Source organism: Urocampus carinirostris, chromosome 5, assembly GCF_059441175.1.
Source record: "Urocampus carinirostris isolate Australia breed hairy pipefish chromosome 5, RoL_Ucar_1.0, whole genome shotgun sequence".
Classification (NCBI taxonomy): domain Eukaryota; kingdom Metazoa; phylum Chordata; class Actinopteri; order Syngnathiformes; family Syngnathidae; genus Urocampus; species Urocampus carinirostris.
The window spans coordinates 44524320-44547463 of NC_142353.1; the positions used below are offsets into that span (position 1 = coordinate 44524320).

At 39.4% G+C, this 23144-nt stretch overlaps 1 protein-coding gene across 2 annotated transcripts in view; it reads left to right on the plus strand.

The window, feature by feature from the left end:
* The window catches only part of gak (cyclin G associated kinase), a 58169-nt gene that overhangs the window by 21287 nt on the left and 13738 nt on the right, over positions 1-23144 (plus strand). For both annotated transcript variants that reach the window (XM_088336961.1, XM_088336962.1), the window contains exons 10-19: positions 1837-1930; positions 3397-3514; positions 11568-11617; positions 13502-13650; positions 14546-14668; positions 14731-14864; positions 18304-18498; positions 18872-18989; positions 20548-20627; positions 20710-20903. In XM_088336961.1, the coding sequence (XP_088193087.1) occupies positions 1837-1930; positions 3397-3514; positions 11568-11617; positions 13502-13650; positions 14546-14668; positions 14731-14864; positions 18304-18498; positions 18872-18989; positions 20548-20627; positions 20710-20903 (1255 nt within the window). The remainder of the gene's footprint in view (positions 1-1836; positions 1931-3396; positions 3515-11567; positions 11618-13501; positions 13651-14545; positions 14669-14730; positions 14865-18303; positions 18499-18871; positions 18990-20547; positions 20628-20709; positions 20904-23144) is intronic.

The following is a 23144-nucleotide window of genomic DNA, read 5'->3' on the forward strand; positions in this document are numbered from 1 at the left end:
TTCCTTCTCTAGCCACTCATGATATCTGTGATTTAGGGGCCTAAGGCTTTGGTATTGCAGTCTTTTTGGTAGATTCTTCTCCCTGTTGCTTACCGTATTTTCTGGACCATAAGTGGCAGTTTTTTAAAATATTTTGGCCGATAGAAACATGCCACTGTTCTTAAAGGGACAGCGTTTTATATTTATCCACTAGATGTCGCTGTCATGTGTATTGTAACCACTGAAAGTGAGCAAAAAGCACCACTTTTATTCCTATTTTTACCCAGCCTCTCACAAATAAAGACCAAAAAGTATTTTTTCTTTTAAAAAGGAAGCAAATAGGGCAGAAGAAATAATTTAAAAAGATGCAGAAAGGGAAAACGTGAATGAAAAGAAAAGGAGTGGAAAAGAGAGAAAAAAAAGTAAAATGGAGAGAAGAAAAAGAAAAGAAAGGAATTAAAGAGAAAAATAGACAAAAACAGATTATTGCAAACCTCAGACTATTATGACATCATCCCCTGATCTAAAACCTACATGAGGGCAAGGAAAAACTCAAAAACCTCAACATTGGGAAAGGGAAGAAACCTTGAGAAGGGACTGCACATGTCTCATTTCTTTTCTCTTTTTTTTCTTTTTTTATCCATTTAATAATAGGGTGCATTTTGGGCACTCCGTATTTTGTATTCTCCCATTGTGCTTCAAGCGCTCGTTTTTGGTGGCACGTCAGAATACGGCGATATCTAGTGGGCAAGTGTTTTCACATTCAGCAAATTCACGTAACACACGAAAGGTCCCCGGTTCGAGACTCTGTGGAAACATATGTTGGCCTAGAGCACAGGTGTCAAACAGGCGGCCCGCGGGCCAGATCAGGCTTGCGAGACAACCCTCAGAGAAGCACAAGAGAAAAACGAGCTGCAAGTTGAAATAAGTCATTTTGATGTTGCCAAAGCCAGGTGCCTCTCACAAAGACACTGTACTTGTGTTTATTTATTTCTCTCTCTCTTTTTTTCCTACCCGTTTTCTCCCACTCTCTCTCTTTCACTCTCTGTCTCTATTTTTCTCTTCCTTTGTTGCTCTTTGTCTCTCTCTCTCTCTCTCTCTCTCTCTCTCTTTTCTCTTTCTCTCTTCCTACCCTTCACGCTCTCTTTTCTCTCCTTCTGTCTTTCTATTTCTCTTTGGTTTTCTTTCTTCCTCTCCCTTTCTTTTCCCCCTCTCTCACGACTTTTTTATCTCTTTTGTTTCTCACGCTCTCTCCCTCTCTCTGTTTTTATTTCTTTGTCCCGCCCTCTCTCCTTTTCCCTCCCTCTTTCTCATATTTCTTTCTCTTTTTCTTTCTGTTTAATTTACTAGTCCGGCCCCCGACAGAATGTCTGTTCTATCCCGTGGCCCCCTGAATTAAAATGAGTTTGACACCCCTGGCCTAGAGAAAGGGATGGCCACCAGCAGGCTGTACTTGCCCAAGACACACCACAGGAAATGGTCCCCTATCACCCAAGTGCTTAAAGGATCCACCAACCTAGTGGGCAAATAATACTCACAGTCTTTTTAACTTCTTGTATTAAGGCTGGAGCCTCAAAGGATCATCCTGTAGGACCCCGAAATTTGGTGGAATGCCCGTTTTGCGTGAGGGGGGGTGTGTATTGGGGGCGGTCGTCCCGGCTCAAGCGATTAGCGCTAAGAAGGGGCTTTCCCTCTCGTAAGAAGATTACCGTCCTCCCTCCTCGGCAGACGAGACGGAGCGCCGGGATGAGCGGCCGTCCCAGGGAGGCGCGGCAGTTTTTGTGTGTGATTTCTTTCAAGATGTTGACGGTTTATCAGAACTGGCGTCCGGGGTTTGACGGCTACGAATGTTTGCAGCTGCTGGAGCACAACGGAGGTTTCGGGAATAACGGGGCGGCGCCTCCGCCGACGGCGCCTCCGCAGAGCCAACACAACCTTCACGCCAATGCAGGTCAGTCGGACGCCGCCTTTCCTGTTGTCGGCGTGGAAACCCTTTTCTGGGGATTCCTCTCCAACCAAAGACGTCACAAAATCATTTGAGAATAGACGGGGTTCCCGCAGAAAAGTCTGAAAAGGCATTGAATTTTGTAGATAGATAGATATATAGATACTGTAGATAGATATAAAGAGATAGATAGATACTGTAGATAGATATATAGAGATAGATAGATACTGCAGATAGATACATAGAGATAGATGGATACTGTAGATAGATACTGTAGAGAGAGATAGATAGATATATAAAGATGGATACATAGAGATAGATACTGTAAATAGATATATAGATACCGTAGATAGAGATAGATATATAGAGATAGATAGATGGATAGATACTGTAGGTAGATATATATAGGTAGATACTGTAGATCGATATATATAATTATATAGCGATAGATACTGTAAATAGATATATAGATACTGTAGATATAGATATATATATAATTAAATAGAGATAGATACATAGAGATAGATAGATAAATAGATACTGTAAATAGATATATAGATACTGTAGATAGAGATAGATATATAGAGATGGATAGATAATGTAGATTATATAAATATATATATATATATATATATATATATATGAGAGAGAGAGAGATACTGTAGAGAGATATATATATATAGAGATAGATAGATGGATAGATACCGTAGGTAGATATAGATACTGTAGATATATATATATATATATAAGTATATAGAGATAGATAGATACTGTAGGTAGATGTCTGGATAGATAGATAGATACTGTAGATAGATATATAATGATAGAAAGATAAATAGATAGATAGAAAGTTTATTCATCCCCGTAGGGAAATACACACTTCCAGCAGTATCCTTGTGTTGAAAAATAAAATGATAAAATATATAGAGTACAAAAATACCCAATATAACGTGTTGATATAGAGTATTTAAATAGTGCTACGGAAAATACACACTGTAATAAAAATAAGGTAATATGCAAATGTGGAGGTGGGGTTTAATGTGGGCTTTTACACCCCTGGGTGGAGTTAAAGAGCCTCATGGCATGAGGGAGAAATGATCTCCTCAGTCTGTCTGTGGAACAAGTCTGTGACAGTCTTCTGTTTGGTGATGATGCTGTGTAGTGGATGTGATAAATTGTCCATGACTGACCGCAGCTTGTTCAGTGCCCATCTCTCAGCTACAGTTGTCAGTCTGTCCAGCTCTGTACCCACAACAGAGCCCGCCTTCCTCACCAGTTTATTCAGACGAGAATGGTTTGGTGATGGTTTGTCATTGATGGCTCATTTTTTTGTGAAACTGGAGCTATCGCCCATCCGTCCACCTTATAACACCAAGAAATCCTTTCAAAATAGAAGACATGAATGGATTTATCATCAGAAGTTATTCCCATGTGATATTTGCCCGTTCATTGTCCGGAATCTTATTTTGAAGGTGCGTACGAGAGCGATCAGTCGGGCAGCGGCTTCCTGGACATCCTGAAAGGAGGGACGGAGCGGTTCCTCATTAACATCAAGGACACGTCCTCTAAAGTCATACAGTCCGTCGCCAGGTAGGAAACGGATGCTTTCCAACTTTCGCCTTGTTTATAATAGATAGACAGATAGATATAGATACTTTATTAATCCCCGTAGGGAAATTCACACTTCCAGCAGTATCATTGTATTGAAAAATAAAATAAAGATATAGAATACAAAAATACCCAATATAACGTTTTGCTATAGAGTATTTAAATAGTGCTACACCAGTGTTCTGGTTTGCCCGCGTCCCGTCATTTTTGCTGGGGACGCATAGTCTCAAATCACTGTGCGTCCCCGGGACGCAACCTTTTTGCCACAAAATTGTCATTATTACCTGATTACCGTATTTTCCGCACTATAAGGCGCACCTAAAAGTCTCAATTTTTTTCAAAAGCTGACCATGCGCCTTATAATACAGTGCGCCTTATATATGGCTCAACATTAAATCTGCAAGGTCTCGCAACTTACGTAACAGCCGCCGACTCGATTTTCCCCCGAACGCCAAGTAGTCCGCGGTGTATGCTGGGATTTATATACCGGCGTTTCATTGGCTAACCAATGTGTCAATCATCATTTGAATCGATCGCTATTGGCTAAAGTTATTCGGAGCCTCGGATTGGCTAGAGGGCCAAAACAAACCCAGCAATTGGCTAAAAAGGTGTGTCAATCATCCGTTACATCGATCGCTATTGGCTGAAGTTATTCGGAGCCTCGGATTGGCTGGAGGGCCAAAACAAACCCTTCAATTGGCCGAAAAAGACGACTGAATAGCAAGCTTGCTAAACTGCGCCCTAAAGAAACATGTTTCATTAGTCTGTATTTGTAAACATTTGACTCTCCTGGATTGACTACACTCACGGTTGTAAGAAGACCAAATTGCGTATCATTATTGAACGTGAGAACTTAGGTGAGCTATGCGACTTTATATTTTCCCGGTATCTTGTTTTAGAACGATCTTGATGTTGCTGTGATGAGTCTATTTTGAAACTCAATTCAATTCAAAGTGTTTATTGTCATATGCGCGGTAAAGTTGCGAGCGAAAAAGAAAATAGAAACTAAGGAATGGTTTCTTGAATCCCAAGACTTTAATCTTCCGAATGATGGAACGATGCATTTGAGTGACATCGTACGGACACCGCATCCGCACGTGTCTACGACACGTATTTGCTTCTTTGCAAGCTTTGGGAATGTTAAGGGGGTAAGAAGTTGGACTGAACTATCTGACTGTTTTGTCCACGTTCCCATTGTAGCGCCTTATAATCCGGTGCGCCTTATGTATGGAAAATATAGGACCAAAAACTATTTTTTTGGGGTGCGCCCTATAACCCGGTGCGCCCTATAGTGCGGAAAATACGGTACTTTTTTTTAACAAAGATTTACCGCACTCCAAACTTTTCGTCAGGCAGATCCGCCATTGTTGTTTTGTCTCGCGGTTCGAGTTTTCGTCTGCCTGCCGATCTCGGCCAACGAGATCTCGTTGCTTCGAGATTACGTCATTGTTGTGGTGCTTGTCGTCCAGCGAAGGTTAAGTAAGCCCCCGAAAAAAAATGTTAGTATTAGTTAGTATTAGTATTAGTAACTCAAAAATTGGTCATTTCTTCAATGTCAGTAATAAATCGAAACATAATGCAGAAAGTGATACCAACGGCAATAATTCCGGCACAAAAAAAACGGCGGAGAAATTCATACCTGTCAAGCTGTACGTTTTTGCCGTACAAATTACGTTTATTATGCATTTTCAGACGTGTACGACGTACGAGAAAATCTGTACGGAAAAACGCAAATTTGTCAATGATGGGTACCATCCAGTATACACTATCACCAAACGGCAAATCAACTGAGTCAAACGAGTTCGCCGCGGTAGCCTCTATCTCGGAATCGGTTTTTTTCGTCGCAAGCGAAGCGAGCGGTTTGATGCTACTCTGCGCATGCGTCTGCCGCCTGAGGATTTCCCATCATGCATCATTCTGTGGTAGTTGTGTTGTGAAAGAAAGTCTGTCTTTTTTTAGAGAACCGGCTTTTTCGGCTCAACTCATTAAAGAGAGTCGGCTCTCAAACGGCTCACTTGATGCAGAAAATGAATTCATAATTTGATGATTAAAACTGAATGAATATATAGATTTATATTATATAATTGTCGCCGATTTACAATTTCAACCTCGATAACACTAAATTTTGGGGAGCCATAGATCTCTGTTGGGACCCATAGATTTTTGAGCATGCGAGTCCCCGGGACTCATCACTTTTCAGAGGTTAAATGAACACTGCTACACTGTAATAAGAATAGGGTAATATGCAAATGTGGGGGTGGGCTTTTACTCCCCCGGGTGGAGTTAAAGAGCCTCATGGCATGAGGCAGAAATGATCTCCTCACTCTGTCCGTGGAAAGCAACTTGAATGTCAAAAAAAAACAAACGACACAACAAAATGCAATGTCAAATATTGACTTTTCAGTGCGACAACAAATGCATTATGAAATACAAGAATAAACGATTAGCTTTTAAACACATTACAAATTTAAAGTGAGATAAAGGATCCCGGGGAAAAAAATATATATTATTTATGTCTTTATTTTATATTGATCACTTCATTATTGTTGTTGTTTACAATCTGTTTTTACTTCTCCATACTATTTTTATTTATCTTATTTTTTTCAATTTTCTAAATGAAATTTTTTTTTGTACTGATTTTTAGCGTTTATTTTTTGTGCATTTTTACTTGTTTATGCTATATTTATTTGTACAATTATTTTTTTTTATTTTTGAAAATAATGCTTGTACTGCATTTTTCGTCTTCTTAATTTCATCCATCCATTATCTGCGACGCTTATCCTCAGTAGGGTCGCGGGGGTGCCGGAGCCCATCCCGTTATTCTTGTTTAATTTTTCCAATTTATTTTTACTTTTACCCTATTTTTCACAATTTTTATTTCTTTGATAATGAAATATATTATTATTTATTTTTACTGTTGAAATTTTCATTTTAATTTACCATTTACCTTTTATTATTTTTTTATTACTATTTTTTTTCAATTTGTTATTTTATGTAGTGTTTTTTCAAAATACTGTTTCAATTGGTTTATTTTTTTATATTATTATTATTATCTACAGTTGAAATCTTTTTCTTTTTTCCGTATCATTCAATTTTTTTACTTATTTATTCACATTATTCATAGTAATTGTACGGTTAAGTGTATTATCAAAGTTGATTCCATTTGTCTCTTATTTTTTGTCACGTTTGTTTTATTTTAAAAAGCAAAAACCTGATAACCATGGAAAGGAAGCTTGCTATGCTCAAATATATATATTTTTTAATTTTTATGTTGTGATTTATTCAGTTTTACTTATTTGTTGATATGTTCTTTTATTTTATAATTTTTTATGCTTATTCTTATTACTATATCATATTTTGAGTTGAAAATTGACTTGAAACGTGTGACTCTAAAATGATAAAAGTAGCTGTTGTCTTGTTTGTTGGTCTTCCATTTTTGGGTTACTTCACGGTCTGTCTTATTTTCTTTTTGTTAAAATTTTTTCTTTTCTTTTCTCCTTGTGTCCAATCCTTCATTTTGTCCCCGTCTCCTAGCAACGCAAGGTAAACAATCAGCCTGACCCCGCCCACTTTTTGACCTCTAGTTGCTATGTGTGTGTGTGTGTGTGAGAGTTGTCCGCAAAACCAGCCGCTAATTCGTGCTAGCTAACACCGCTTTAATTCCCTCCCTTCGCGCACAATCAATTTCCTATTTTGCGAGTAAAGATGCACAATAACTGTTTCTTCCTACTGATACCAAAAACTGACAACGTTTGCTTTTTCCTTAACTGCATGCTAAATCTAGAAACCTCAAAGTACAGGGGATGCCCAGGATACGACATGAATCCTTTCAAAAGTGGGGGCCGTAATGTGAAATTGCCGCATAGCGGGGGATAGGGTTCTGTGCTAATTAGTGAATTAGCTTTTATACCTTCCGGTATTCCAGATAAAAACATTTTTTAAAAAACATAAAAGGTTTACAGTAAATACAACTTATGTGATATAAACGCGTTTATCAGTAAAGAACATTAGAAATAAATATACGTGTAAAGAAAACTAATTTGATTTACCTTTGGTACAGCATGACTTCGGCTGGTACAGTCTAATAGCGGGTGGATGCAGAAGGAGGACGATAGATACTGTAGATAGATAGATACATGTGCTTAAAATCCTTAAAAACCTTAAAGGTTCAGAGTAAATTTGACTTATGTGTAATATACGTGTGTATTATTAAAGAAAACCTTTTGTTCTTCCGGTACAACGTGACATGAGCTGGTACAGTCGAGTAGCAGGTGGATGCAGAAGGAGGAAAAGCCAATCCAATTTCAGGGATTTATACGTGTGTTTAAAATTCTTGAAACCAAAGGTATACAGTAAATATGACTTATGTATGTTGTTAAAGAACATTAGAAATACATCTACATGCAAAGACATTTTTATTTTTTTTACCTTTGGTACAACGTGACTTGATTTGGTACAGATGAGTAGCGGGAGAATGCTGAAGTTGAAGGTGACCATAGGATCCAATTTCATGGTTTATACATGTGCTAAAAATCCTTAAAAACCTAAAAGGTATAGAGTAAATTCGACTTATGTGTAATATACGTGTGTATTATTAAACAACTCTAGAAATAAATACACAGGTTAAGAAAAAAAAACATTTTCCTACGGTACAATGTGACTTGAGCTGGTACAGTCGAGTAGCAGGTGGATGCTGAAGGAGGAGAAGCCAATCCAATTTCAGGGATTTATACGTGCTGGTACAGTTGAGTAGCAGGTGGATGCAGAAGGAGGAGAAGCCAATCCAATTTCAGGGTTCTTGCGTGTGCTTAAAATTCTTAGAAACAAAAGGTATACAAGAAATATGACTTATGCATACTGTTAAAGAACATTAGAAATACATGTAAAGAAAAAAATTTAATTTACCTTTGGTACAACGTGACTTGAGCTGGTACAGTTGAGTTGCGGGTGGATGCAGAAGTTGAAGGAGACCAAAGTATCAAATTTCAGGGTTTATACATGTGCCTAAAATCCTTAAAAAACCTAAAAGTAGAAGAGTAAATTTGACTGTAATATATGTGTGTATTATTAAAGAACACTAGAAATAAATATACATGTAAAGAAAAAAAACAATTTCCTTTTCCTATGGTACAACATGACTTGAGCTGGTACAGTCGAGTAGCAGGTGTATGCAGAAGGAGGAGAAGCCAATCCAATTTCAGGAATTTATACGTGTGCTTAAAATTATTTAAAACATAAGGTATACAGTAAATACTATTTATGTATATTGTTAAATAATATTAGAAATACATCTATATGTAAAGAAAAATAATTTACCTTTGGTACAACGTGACTTGAGCTGGTACAGTTGAGTAGCGGGTGGATGCAGAAGTTGAAGGAGGCCATATTATCAAATTTCAGGGTTCATAAATGTGCTTAAAATCCTTAAAAACGTTAAAGGTTTAGAGTAAATTTGACTGTAATATATGTGTGTATTATTAAAGAACACTAGAAATAAATATACATGTAAAGAAAAAAAACTTTATTTTCCTCTGGTACAACGTGAATTGAGCTGGTACAGTCGAGTAGCAGGTGTATGCAGAAGGAGGAGAAGCCAATCCAATTTCAGGGTTCATACGTGTGCTTAAAATGCTTGAAAACAAAAAATAGATGGTAAATACGACTTATGTATATTGTTAAAGAACATTAGAAATACATCCACATGTATTGAAAAAAATGTAATATACCTTTGGTACAACGTGACTTGAACTGGTACAGATGAGTAGCGGGTGGATGTAGAAGTTGAAGGAAACCAATGGATCAAATTTCAGGGTTATTAGAGATGCTTGAAAGCCTTCAAAATGCTTGAATTTAAAATTTGTGTGTTTTCAAGGTTTCAGAAGTGCTTATGGGTGAAGTGCTTGTAAATGCTTGAAATTGTTGCCACGTTTCCAGGAAAATGAAATCAATACTGCTTAAAAAAATGACGCCGAAAGCATTCGTTGGTGGCTGCGCTTCGACATTGATTTTCTTCTTCCCTCGCAATCAACGGCAGCTGGCATCATTTAATATGGCATTGTCATGCAAAGAGTTACCGCCCCCGATGCGTCGCACCCAAGGCGAAGAAACCAAAATGCTGAAAAACCCTGAAATTTAAACCGATTTTAAACAATATGCCCTTAGGAGTCTCATCTTATCTCATTAGCTGCACCGCTTATCCTCAGTAGGGTCGCGGGGGTGCTGGAGCCCATCCCAGCAATCATCGGGCAGTGGGCAGGGGACACCCTGAACTGGTTGCCAGCCAATCGCAGGGCACACGGGGACAGACAACTCACTCGCTCATTCGCACTTAGGGACAATTTGGACCAGCCTGAAATGCATGTTTTTGGAATGTGGGAGGAAACCGGAGTGCCCGGAGGAACCCCACGCAAGCACGGGGAGAACATACAAACTCCGCACAGGAAGTCTGGCGCTGGATTTGAACCCACGCAGGAGGTTCCCAAGACATGAACTGTGCCGCACATGCGCTAACCACTGCGCTGCCGTGCTGCCCCCTTAGGAGTCTTTGTTGCTTATTCTCAATCCTGTTGATCGTTGATTAGTTACAGTCAGGCTACTTAGCAAGAGTCAAAATCTGTGTGCCATCTTCGTATTTCTTTGTTTCCATGGTTATCATGTTTTTGCTTCTCCCTTTGGCATCACTGCAAGCCTTGGGGCCTCTAGCAAACAAATGTAGTATTGTTGCGGCGTTTTGCAATTAAATATGCACGTGGACCGGATGAAGAAAGAGAAAGGCATCGTGGGAGGTAGTTCAGCCAATAGCATACAGAAACCTTCAGAGTAGACGCCGTAACCCGGGGTTCTACTGTTATTTTCTGCATGTGTTTTTTGTTTCTGATCGCAAAAATATATATATACAGCTTCGATAGTTTTGGAGATACTAGAGCAGGGGTCTTCAACGCGGTGCCTGCGGGCACTAGGGTGCCCCCTAAGGACACTTGAGGGGCCCGCGGGCTATGTCATTGCGACTTTGTAGTAGAATGATTTTATTTGAATTGGTCGACTGAGTCTATTTAACCCCATCTTTAATCATTAACCTGTAATAACATAGTAACAACAAAGTAATAACATAAGTTTATTTTTTTTAAATTAAAAATAAATAAAGAATACAATTATTTATTCATGTTTTTATTGACTAAATTCAAATTATAATGCCAAAAAAAATCTGTGTTTTATTAGCTAGCTATCTAGCCACCTTCTTAGCTTTGTAGCTAGTTATCTTTCTACCGCTTCAGCTATTTAAGAAGCTATCTTACTAGCTTTTTACATTTTTTTTGCATGTTATTTAGCTAACATTTTACCTTTGGGCTTTTTACTTTTAGCTAGCTAGCTATATCTTTGTTTTTTTCCTTTTTACCTTTCTAGCTAACTATCAAGTGACAGTTTTAGCTATTTAGCAAACTAACTAGCTAGCTTTTTACACTTTTTGCTAGTTATTAAGCTAACTTTTGGCATCCATTTTGGCTAGCTATATAGCTTTTTTAGCTTTGTATCTGGCTGTAAAGATGGCTTTTTACTTTTGCGAGCTATCTAGATCTTTAGTTTTTTTTCTGTTTACCTTTCTAGCTAACTATCAAGTGACAGTTTTAGCTATTTAGCAAGCTAACTAGCTAGCTTTTGACTCTTTCCTATCTTTTATTTTAGATTTCTATCTGGCTGTTTACTTGCAATTTACTCCATTAGATAGCTATCTAGCTCCATTTTAGTTTTTTTACCTGTTTACCTTTCTAGCTAACTAACAAGCTACGTTTTAGCTAGTTGCTATGTTAGAAATTTATATCACCCTGCGTGCCCTTTGGGGTATTTTGTAGCAAAAAGTAGCTAAACACTTGAAAAAGGGTGGAGACCCCTGTACTAGAGTGTAAACTTCAATGAAAGAGAAAAACTCCGACTTATTTTTTCCTCTGCTTTTAAAAAGCTCAATTATTGTCCAAGGTATGATCATCATCAAGTTTTCACCCATAGGAGATACTGATCCCTCTCATCTGTTTTTCAGTTATGCCAAAGGTGACCTTGACATCTCCTACATCACGTCCAGAATCGCAGGTGAGCTTTCCCCATTTTTGATTTCATGTTGCCAGAATGAAAGTGGACAATTCCCGGGAAATGGGACTTTGTGCTGAAGTCTCATAGAAGTATTATTAAAATTGTTAGCATGCAGCCGCTAGAAGGACTTTTTAGCATCTACTCGTTAGCATTCAGCCATTAGCACGACGAGTTAGAATCAAATCTTTAGCATGCCATTTGCTCCTGGTTACCCTTCATGTGGGTCACTGACCTACTTAGGACACCCATGTTAACTTCCCTGGTTACCATGGTGACCAAGCTTCCCCATTTAAAAGGAATGGGCCCATTCATTCCAGATGGGAAAATTGTGAACCCATTTATTCCCAATGGGAGAAATTTTACGTCACATAGCACAAGATTCCTGCAGGAGCCGAAATGTTATTATAGGATGTATCCCTTTGCACAGAGTGTTAGCATATAGGCGTTAGCATGATTCGTTAGCATGTACCTTTTAGCATGACTCATTAGCATCTACTCGTTATTATTTAGCCGATAGCATTACTCATTAGCATGTAATGACTTGTTAGCATCTACTAGTTGCCATGTAGCCTTTTACATGACTCGTTGGCATATAGCCATTTAGCATCTACTTGTTAGCATTGTAGCTGTTAGCATGACAGGTTAGCATCTACTCCTTAATATGTAGCTGTTAGCATGACAGGTTAGCATCTACTCCTTAATATGTAGCTGTAAGCATGACTTCTTTGCATGAAGTCCTAAGCACGTAGCCCTTAGTGTAAATACTTAGCCTCTCTCTAGCATCCACTCGTTAGCACGCAGCCGTTAGCATGACAGGTTAGCATCAGCTCCTTAGCATGTAGCTGTAAGCATGACTTGTTAGCATGAAGTCATAAGCACGTAGCCCTTAGCGTAAATAGTTGCCTTTGTTTTTAGCATCCACTTGTTAGCATGTAGCCATTAGCATGACTTGTTAGCATCTACTAGTTACTGTGTAGCCGTTAGCATGACTCATTCGTATGTAATGATCTGTTAGCATCTACTAGTTGAAATTTAGCCTTTTACATGACTCGTTGGCATATAGCCATTTAGAATAGAATAGAATATACCTTTATTATAATGGTTACAAAATGGGTTGAACATAATGTGACAACGAGATTGGACGGGGCACTCCAGTCTTACATTTTAATGAGAGAATAAAAAAAAAAAAAAGAGAAAATATGAGATAAAAAACACTATAACAAAAAGACTAACTGGAGAGCCTGAAGCCGCTGCACTTGTTAGCATTTAGCTGTTAGCATGACTTGTTAGCATAAACTCCTTAGCATGTAGCCGCTAGCATCTACTCCTTGGCATGTAGCTGTAAGCATGACTTGTTAGCATGAAGTCATAAGCACGTAGCCCTTAGCGTAAATAGTTGCCTTTGTCGTTAGCATCCACTCATTAGCATGTAGCCATTAGCATGACTTGTTAGGATTTACTAGTAACCATGTAGCCGTTAGCATGACTCATTCACATGTAATGACTTGCTAGCATCTACTAGTGCCATGTAGCCTTTTACATAACTCGTTGGCAATAGCCATTTAGCATGTGCTTGTTAGCATTTAGCTGTTAGCATGACTTGTTTGCATAAACTCGTGAGCATTGTCGCCGTTAGCATGACAGGTTAGCATCTACTCCTTAGCATGTAGCTGGAAGCATGACTTGTTTGCATGAAGTCATAACCACGTAGCCCGCAGCATAAATAGTTGCCTCTCTCGTTAGCATTCACTAGTTAGCACACAGCCGTTAGCACACAGCCATTAGCATGACACATTGGCACGCAGCCCTCAACATGACTCGTTAGCATCCACTCTCCAGCAAACTCGTTAGCATGTCTTTTGCTCACGAGTGCAATCCCGGCAGTCATGTCGTTCCCGGCCGAAGGCGTGGAGTCGGCCATTAAGAACAACATCGAGGACGTGAGGCTCTTCCTGGATTCCCGACACCCGGGACATTACGCCGTCTACAATCTCTCCAGGCGATCCTATCGGGCGGCGCGCTTCCACAATCGGGTAAGACCCCCCGTATATCCTTGAAAAGGCTTGAATTTGAATGCGCTGTTTTCCAGTTCAGGAAAATGCTTGAGTTTGGGGAAAGTGCTTGAAAATGATTGAAATTCTAGCCATCGCCATATTTCCTGTCAATCTGACTCTAAAAACCACACAATGAATCATTGTCATTCTGGTGACTTGTCATGTGAAGCGTCACCGCCCCCTACTGGTCACTCTCAAGAGGACAGCTCTGTTTAGAAAACCAGTTGTTTTGGCTCGGTATATAGTATCAAAAATTATGAAGTTTTTTGCACCATATTATTTAGTCATGAGTAATTTCATGTTCGCCAAAACACAAGAAATATATATTAAAATATTCAACGTTGGTAAAATAGAAAACATTGTTAGCTTTTCACATCTTGATGATAGGCATCTGGTGAAGGTCGTGGGATGACGTAGTTGCAAGAGGTCGGGTTTGGATTTATTTTGTGTTTGTGTTACATGTTTAAATGTAGGCGCATGCGGCTTATATACAGGTGCGGCTTGTGTATGTACAAAATCGGTTTTCCTCTCAAAATGTGGTGGGTGCGGCTTATAATCAGGTGCGCTCTATAGTCCGGAATTTACGGTAGTACTACAATACTAAACTTCACAACGAGATCCAATGCACTTGTTCGCATTGATTTAATGTGCCAAGAGGCTGTTAAATCTTGCAACACGACGAATCGATGAGGTAATTGGTTGCCAACCCTTTTGATAATCAATTTTAACCAATTTTATCGATTCCTTGTTGCAGCCCTACTTTAACCGCAACATTATAGACTCACAGACAGACGCGGCCAAAAAGGGGCGGGGTGACTATTTAGCCAATCAGAACTGCTTGCGTTTGCTTTCATATCCAATTTTCTTTTTGCAGGTTTCGGAATGCAACTGGCAAGCCCGTCGCTCTCCCAGCCTCCGTAGCCTATTCGGCGTTTGCAAGAGCATGCACCAATGGCTCAAGCAGGACCAGAGGAACATCTGCGTGGTCCACTGCCTGGTAGGAAAGTCGCGGGGCGGGGCCCAAACTCGGGCCTTCCTCTCACTCTCTTTGGGTCCCAGGACGGCAGGGCGGCGTCGGCGGTGGCCGTCTGTTCCTTCCTGTGCTTCTGTCGTCTCTTCAGCACGGCCGAAGCCGCCGTCTACATGTTCTCCATGAAACGATGCCCGCCTGGCATTGCTCCTTCGCATAAAAGGTGCACTCAGGGTTTTTTAGGATTACTTTCAAAATGTAATCCGATACAGTTACTGTTGGGGAAAAAACTACATTACAAATGTAGCGTTTACCAAATTTTTCGAATTAGTTGTCTGACTCCATTAACCAAACACAAACTTCATTCTCCTAACAATGCATGCTTGTTTCTTAATTTAGGGAAAAATATTGACAAGAGACAGGCATTTCCACATGGGGGCAGATTTATTTTCTTAAAAAATTTAACTAAGTGAATTCCAACGAATTTAGCCGAATTATTGTCGAATTAGTCTAATAAGTTTTCGTCGAGCCTCCCTCTCACTTCTCTCGTCTCTCCTTTCGTCTTTTCACACGTCGGGGCGTCGGCCACCCCCCATTGGCGGGCCAAGAACTCCCCACGTGGCCCCCCACCTCGTCTGACCAGTGCGTCACGAAGGCCCCCCCGTGGGGCGGGTCAGGTGCCAGCTTCACCACCTCCTCGCCGAAAGGCGCCGCCATGTCTAAAGGAAACTCATATCAGCTCAAAACAATGCCAAGCGTTTATCATAACAAGGCCTAATTCCCTCGTCGGCACCCCGCTATCAAAATTCCCCAGCCAAAACACTCCACAGTTGGAACAGCGCGACCTGTCCTCAAACTTCAGCCTCCTCTGTGAAAAATCTTCATTGCATTCAACAACTGTAATTTGTAAAATCTCTTATAGTCAATTAAATAAAATAAAAAAAACCTTCATTACTAATTGCCTGATGGAAAATGTCATCAGTAATGTAATCTGAATACTATACTGTTGAAGTAATTTAACTTTGGATTACTTTTAAATTACAACAATACCAAAAGATGAATGTGCTGCGTGTGTGGAATCTAAATGAGACCGCCGAGGGAGAGGGGGAAGGGCCAGGAGAGGAGGAACTTACGTCCGTCTCCAGGCCGCGCTCCTTAATTCTGGGGGCCCTTTCCCCACCAAACTGTTTTTATTGAAGTAGAACAAAGACAAAAGAAAGAAAGAAAGAAAGAAATGCCCCTTTGGGCAGTACCAATATTTGAAACAGAAACGTGATACCATCTGGTTTAGAAATACACACTTTTGAGGAAGTACCCCAAGCCCACTTTGCAAAAAGAGTTCAAACTTATGCACACCTGACCTCAATATTGTCCCTTGCAGTGTACAACAAAAAAATTGTGATCCTGCAAAGTACAAAACTCAATTCCAATGAAGTTGGGAAAGTGTGTTAATTGCAAATAAAAATTGATCCAAGTAAATTGCAAATTCTTTTCAACCCATATTTAAATGAATGCACAGCAAAGACAACATATTTATTGTCTTCACTCATAAACTTTATTGTTTTGGGAGAAAATCATCAACTCTGTAATTTGATGACAGCAACACGTGCCAAAATAGTTGGGACAGGTGTCAATAACTACTCAGAAAGTGGATGAATGGAAATCAACCAACTATTTGCAGGTGAACAGATGAATTAGCAACAGGTGAGAGTTGTTACTGGGTATAAAAAAGGGAGACCCGAACAAGCTAAGTCATTCACATGCAAGGATGGGGCGAGGTTCACCTCTTTGTGAACAACTGCGTGAGCAAATTGTTGAACAGTTTAAAAACAACATTCCTCAAAGTACAATTGCAAGGAATTTAGGGATATCATCATCTACAGTCCATAATATTGTGAAAAGGTTCAGGGAATCTGGAGAAATCACTGTGCGTAAACGGCATGGCCGTAAACCATTATTGAATGCCCGTGACCTCCGAGCCCTCAAGCGGTACTGCATTAAGAACCGACATCAATGTGTAAAGGACATCACCACATGGGCTCAGGAACACTTTGGAAAACCACTGTCAGTCAATACAGTTCGACGCTATATCCGTAAGTGTGGGTTAAAACTTTATGTTGCAAAGCGTAAGCCGTTCATCAACAACATCCAGAAACGCCGCAGGGTTCTCTGGGCCCGAGCCCATCTAAAATGGACTGATACAAAGTGGAAAAGTGTTCTGTGGTCTGATGAGTCAGTTTTCCAAATTGTGTTTGGAAATTGTGGACGTCGTGTCCTCCGGTCCAAAGAAGAACAGAACCACCCAGACTGTTATGCACGCAAAGTGCAAAAGCCAGCATCTGTGATGGTATGGGGGTGCATGAGTGGCCAAGGAATGGGTAACCTGCACATCTGTGAAGGCACCATTAATGCAGAAAAGTACATTCAGGTTTTGGAACAAAGTATGTTGCCATCCAAACAGAATCTTTACCATGGGCGCCCTTGCTTCTTCCAGCAGGATAATGCCAAGCCACACACTGCACGTCTCACGACAGCGTGGCTTCGTAGTAAGAGGGTGCGGGTGCTTGACTGGCCTGCCTGCAGTCCTGACCTGTCTCCCATTGAAAATGTGTGGCGCATTATAAAGCGCAGAATAAGACAAAGGAGACCCCGGACTGTTGAACAGCTGAAGCTGTACATAAAGCAAGAATGGGAAAGGATTCCACTATCAACGATTCAACAACTAGTCTCCTCACTTCCTAAACGTTTATTGAGTGTTATTAAAAGGAAAGGTGATGTAACACAATGGTGAAGAAGCCCCTTTCCCAACTACTTTGGCACTTGTTGCAATTATAAAATTCTAAGTTTATCATTATTTGCTTATGGAAATAAAGTTTATGAGTTTGAACATGGATAATCTTGTCTTTGTGGTGTATTCATTTAAATATGGGTTAGAAAAGGTTTGCAAGTCATTCTATTCTAATTTTACTGACATTTTAAACTTTTTCCCAACTTCAATGGAATTGACTTTTGTAATTATTTTTGCAAAATATACCTGTAATTTGATTGCATATTTTTTGTGTGTCTAAAAAAGTGTTGGTGCTTATAACGAGTTCCATCTCTAAGATGACTGTCTGCTATTGGTTCACGCCATCAAAAAAATCTTTATCTTAAATTGGTTTGTGTCATGGCATCATGAAAATACTGATAGGCTATTGGCCGTATTACCTCCAAATAACTTGGATGGCAGACACTTGTAAGTCACAATCATTTCCTTCTTTGATTCGTGGTCAGTTTTCCACTTTTTATTCTTTATAACTTTCTTGAGGCCCCTTATAAGAAAGAAAAAGGCAATAAAACACACTGCATCACAATAAAATGAGATGTGGTCCCTTTCCAACACAATCAAAACTCTTGACCAAGCATGATGATACAGTACGGCTCTGCCTGTATTCTGTTTTACCGCTTTGTAGTTATTTAGTTTCATGCGCATAAAATATGACTCCTTAATTTCAGTTTATTTAGTTATTTATATATTCTATATTTATAGTTTTATAGTTGGCTTATGTGAGTATAAATGTTGGGTATTTGCTCTGGGTCCAAAGGCTTGCAGTGATGCTAAAGGCAAAAGCATGCTAACCATGGAGTTGAAGCTTGATCTCACTGTTTTATTTGTTTTGCAGGTACATCGAGTACATGTGCGACATGATGTCGGAGGAGGCCATCACGCCGCACTGCAAGCCGGTCCTGATCCGCTCCATCACCATGACGCCCGTGCCGCTCTTCAACAAGCAGCGTAACGGGTGCCGCCCGTTCTGCGAGGTCTACGTGGGCGACCAGAGAGTCCTCACCACCTCGCAGGAGTACCACGACATGAAGTACGTTCTCTCTCTGTAAAGTAGGCTTAAACGTATTTGCTCAAAAGTGTGTATTTCTAATCTGATTGTATGGCGCTTTTTGGCTTCTCCGAGGTTTCCTGTCTTTGTTTAAAAGTGTTGGTACTGTCCCCGGGGGGAGGGTATGAGGGAGTTTCTTTTCCTTCTTTGTCTCAGTACTTTTCCACCCTTGTGACTTCAATAAAACACAGCGCAGAGGGGGAAGGTTTTCAGAAGAGTTTTTGGCCAGAGAGTCGAAAGATCCCCTCTCCAACTGCAGTTGTCTAGAAAACTCAAAAAGTCTTTGCCTGAATTTCCTTCTACGATTGGTCAATATTTTTTTTAGCTCTCGACACTCTCTGTCTTCGGTCCGCAGGGATTTCAAGATGGAGGACGGAAGAGCGGAGATTCCCCTCAATGTGACCGTCCAAGGCGACGTCCTGGTGGTCATCTACCACGCTAGGTCCACTTTGGGAGGACGTCTGCAGGCCAAGGTGTGCCTCCTTTGTTTTTTAGGGATGTATGAAATGTACTCAGGTAAATGTAACAGAGTAAATATAACTCGATACTACACACCTCTGGATTTAGGTAACAGGTTCAATGTAGCCTAATGTAGCACAATAAGACTACAGTTTCTTCTTCACAAACCTACTCAAGTAAATGTAACTGGTTACTACCCACCTCTGGATTTAAGTTACAGGTTCAATGAAGCCTAAATTAGCAGCATAAGAGTACAGTTTCTTTTTCACAAATTTAGTCAAGGAAAAGTAAAAAGTATAGTGATTTAAAAATACTCCCAGAAGTAGAAAATGTCCCAAAACCTACTCAAGTAAATGTAATGGAATAAATGTAACTCGTTAATACCCACCTCTGTATTTAAGTAACGTTCAATGAAGACTAATGTGGCAGAGTAAGAGTACAGTTTCTTCTACATAAATCTACTCAAGAAAAGTAAAAGTATAGTGATTGAAAATACTTCTAATAGTCCCAAATCTTACTCAAGTAAACCTATTAGAGTAGATGTAACCTGTTACTACCCACCAATGGATTTAAGTAACAGGTTCAATGAAGCCTAATGTAGCAGTTTCTTTTTCACAAATCTAGTCAAGGAAAAGTAAAAAGTATAGTGATTTAAAAATACTCCCAGAAGTACAAAAACGTACTCAAGTAAATGTAACGGAATAAATGTAACTCGTTACTACCCACCTCCGGATTTAAGTAACATTCAAGGAAGACTAATGTGACAGAGTAAGAGTACAGTTTCTTTTCTGACATAAATCTACTCACGGAAAAGTAAAAGTATAGTGATTAAAATACTTCCAGAAGTAGAAAATGTTCTAATACTTACTCTAATAAATGTAACCAAGTAAATGTAACTCTTTACTACCCCTCTGGATTTAGGTAACAGGTTCAATGTAGCCTACTGTAGCAGAGTAAGAGTACAGTTTCTTCTACATAAATCTACTCAAGGAAAAGTAAAAGTATAGTGATTAAAATACTTCCAGAAGTAGAAAATGTTCTAATACTTACTCTAATAAATGTAACCAAGTAAATGTAACTCTTTACTACCCCTCTGGATTTAGGTAACAGGTTCAATGTAGCCTACTGTAGCAGAGTAAGAGTACAGTTTCTTCGACATAAATCTACTCAAGGAAAAGTAAAAGTATAGTGATTAAAAATACTTCCAGAAGTAGAAAATGTTCCAAAACTTACTCTAATAAATGTAACCGAGTAAATGTAACTTTTTACTACCCACCTCTGGATTTAGGTAACGGGTTCAATGTATCCCAATGTAACTTAGTGAGATTACAGTTTCTTCTTCACAAACCTACCCAAGTAAATGTAACTGGCTCCTACCTACCTCTGGATTTAAATCACAAGTCTAATGTAGCGGAGTAAGAGTACAGTTTCTTCGACTTAAATCGAGTCAAGGAAAAGTAGAGTGATTAAAAATACCTCCAGAAGTACCAAAAGTGAAAGTAACGAAGTGAATGTGTATCGTTCCTCCCCACGTCTGATGACACGTTAGTTAAATTCCATTTCCTGTTCCAGATGGCGTCCATGAAAATGTTCCAGATTCAGTTTCACACGGGCTTCGTCCCCAGAAACGCCACCACCGTCAAATTTGCCAAGTAGGACCTCAAAAACCCAAAAAGGCAAATTTTTACAAAAGTACTTTCTGATGTGTGTATTTTTCTTGGGGTGGGCCTTAAGGTACGACCTGGACGCTTGTGACATCCAAGAGAAATATCCGGACCTGTTCCAGGTCAACCTGGACATCCAGGTGGAGCCCCGAGACCGTTCGGTGGCCAAGACCCCTCCCTGGGACGGCTTCCAGACCAAAGGACTCAACCCGAAGATCCTCTTTTCCTGCCGGGACGAGCAGCAGGAGATCCTCAGCAAGTTTGGTGGGTGGAAAAACAGAAGAATAGATTTGTTTAAAAAAAAAAAAAATCCATCCATCCATCCAACATCTGCAGCACTTATCCACAGTAGGGTCGCGGGGGTGCTGGAGCCCATCCCAGCTATCTTCGGGCAGTGGGCAGGGGACACCCTCAACTGCTTGCCTGCCAATCTATTCAAAAAATCATTTGTTAGCTGTAAGCTTGACTTGCTAGAATGAAGTCATAAGCAACGTAATAGTTGCCACTTGTTAGCATGTAGCCATTAGCATGACTTGTTAGCATCTACGAGTTACCATGTAGACGTTAGCATGACTCATTAGTATGTAATGACGGGTTAGCATCTACTTGTTGCCATGTAGCCATTTACATGACTCGTTGGCATGAAGCCATTTAGCATCTACTTGTTATCATTTAGCTGTTAGCATGACTTGTTAACTTAAATTCGTTAGCATTGTAGCCGTTAGCATGACAGGTTAGCATCTACTCCTTAGCATGTGGCTGTAAGCATGACTTGTGAGCATGAAATCATAAGCACGTAGCCGTTAGCGTAAATAGTTGCCTTTGTCATTAGCATCCACTTGTTAGCAAGCAGCCGCTAGCATGACAGGTTAGCATCAACTCCTTAGCATGTAGCTATAAGCATGACTTGTAAGCATGAAGTCATAAGCATGTAGCCCTTAGTGTAAATAGTTGCCTTTGTCGTTAGCATCCATTCGTTAGCATGAAGTCATAAGCACGTAGCCCTTAGCATAAATAGTTGCCTTTGTCGTTGGCATGTACACATTAGCATGACTTGTTAGCATCTACTAGTTACCATGTAGACGTTAGCTTGACTCATTATATGTAATGATGTGTTAGCATCTACTTCTTGCCATGTAGCCTTTATCATGACTCTTTGGAATTAAGCCATTTAGCATCTACTTGTTAGCATTTAGTTGTTAGCATGGCTTGTTAGCATCTACTAGTTACGATGTAGACGTTAGCATGACTCATTAGTATGTAATTACGTGTTAGCGTCTACTTGTTGCCATGTAGCCTTTTACATCACTCTTTGGCCTTAAGCCATTTAGCATCTACTTGTTAGCATTTAGCTGTTAGCATGACTTCTTAGCATGTAGCCGTTAAAAGGACTGGTTAGCATCATTGTTATTATATTTTCAGGTTTATTATTCTTTTCTTATTCCTATTTCAATTCATCGTTCTATTTTATTTTCATCGTTTTTCCGAGAGCACCGGTGTGTAATATTTGACCACTAGATGGCACTGTTGCCCGTGCCACATAATACACATAACATGGTGGTGACCACTAGGTAAAGGAAATGCAAATTTTCTCGTCCTATGATTTTTTTATACATGCCTGGAGATGGCTGGGATGGGCTCCAGCACCCCCGCGACCCTACTGAGGATAAGCGTTGCAAATAATGGATGGATGGATAAAGGTGTTAGCATGTAGTCGTTAGCACGTAGATAGCATTAAGGAGATGCCTTAGGGAAAGTCTTAAAAAAAAAATCAGAGATATAGTATAAACATTGTAATAACACTGTCATTGCACTGTATAATCACACTTTGAAAGAAAAATTGTATTTGGTGATCAAAAAAACATACTAAATACTTGGAAACCGTATAATTTGACAGGTACGTTATTGTAACGCGCAACTTAAATGTGATTGAAATTTGTGTTATTTTCGGCGCACTAAAATAAGCTCCAACCCAGTGTTTTTCTATTACTGTGATATTGTTATTTGTGTTGTGGGAAATAATCCAGCTTGTTTGCCTGTTTGGTCTAGCGCCTGGCTGCAGCAGGTTGCTGTTTTGTGTTTTTTTTTGTACCACTAGGAAGCATTAGATATTACTCACTGTCCCTTCAAGCAATGTTCGATATAAATATTACACGTATTTACTTATTTATTTTATTGGTCTTCGTTTTAGAAACAGGCTTTTACATTTTTTATGACTTTTCTAGATATTTATGATTATTTAGCTTATTGTTTATTTATTTATTATGATTATTATCATTCAGTATTATTCAGCATTATAATTATTGTTATAATCCTTTAGTATTATTGAATTTTATTATCATCATCTATTATTCAGTTATTTTATTTTATTTTATTCATTTTGAGGCAAGATTGTATTTTATTGTTTTTAGCGTTATTTATTATATTATATTTTGATTATTTTTGATTATTCATTTATTATTATTGCTTATTAAATGACTAATATTATTTATTCATGTTTTTGTA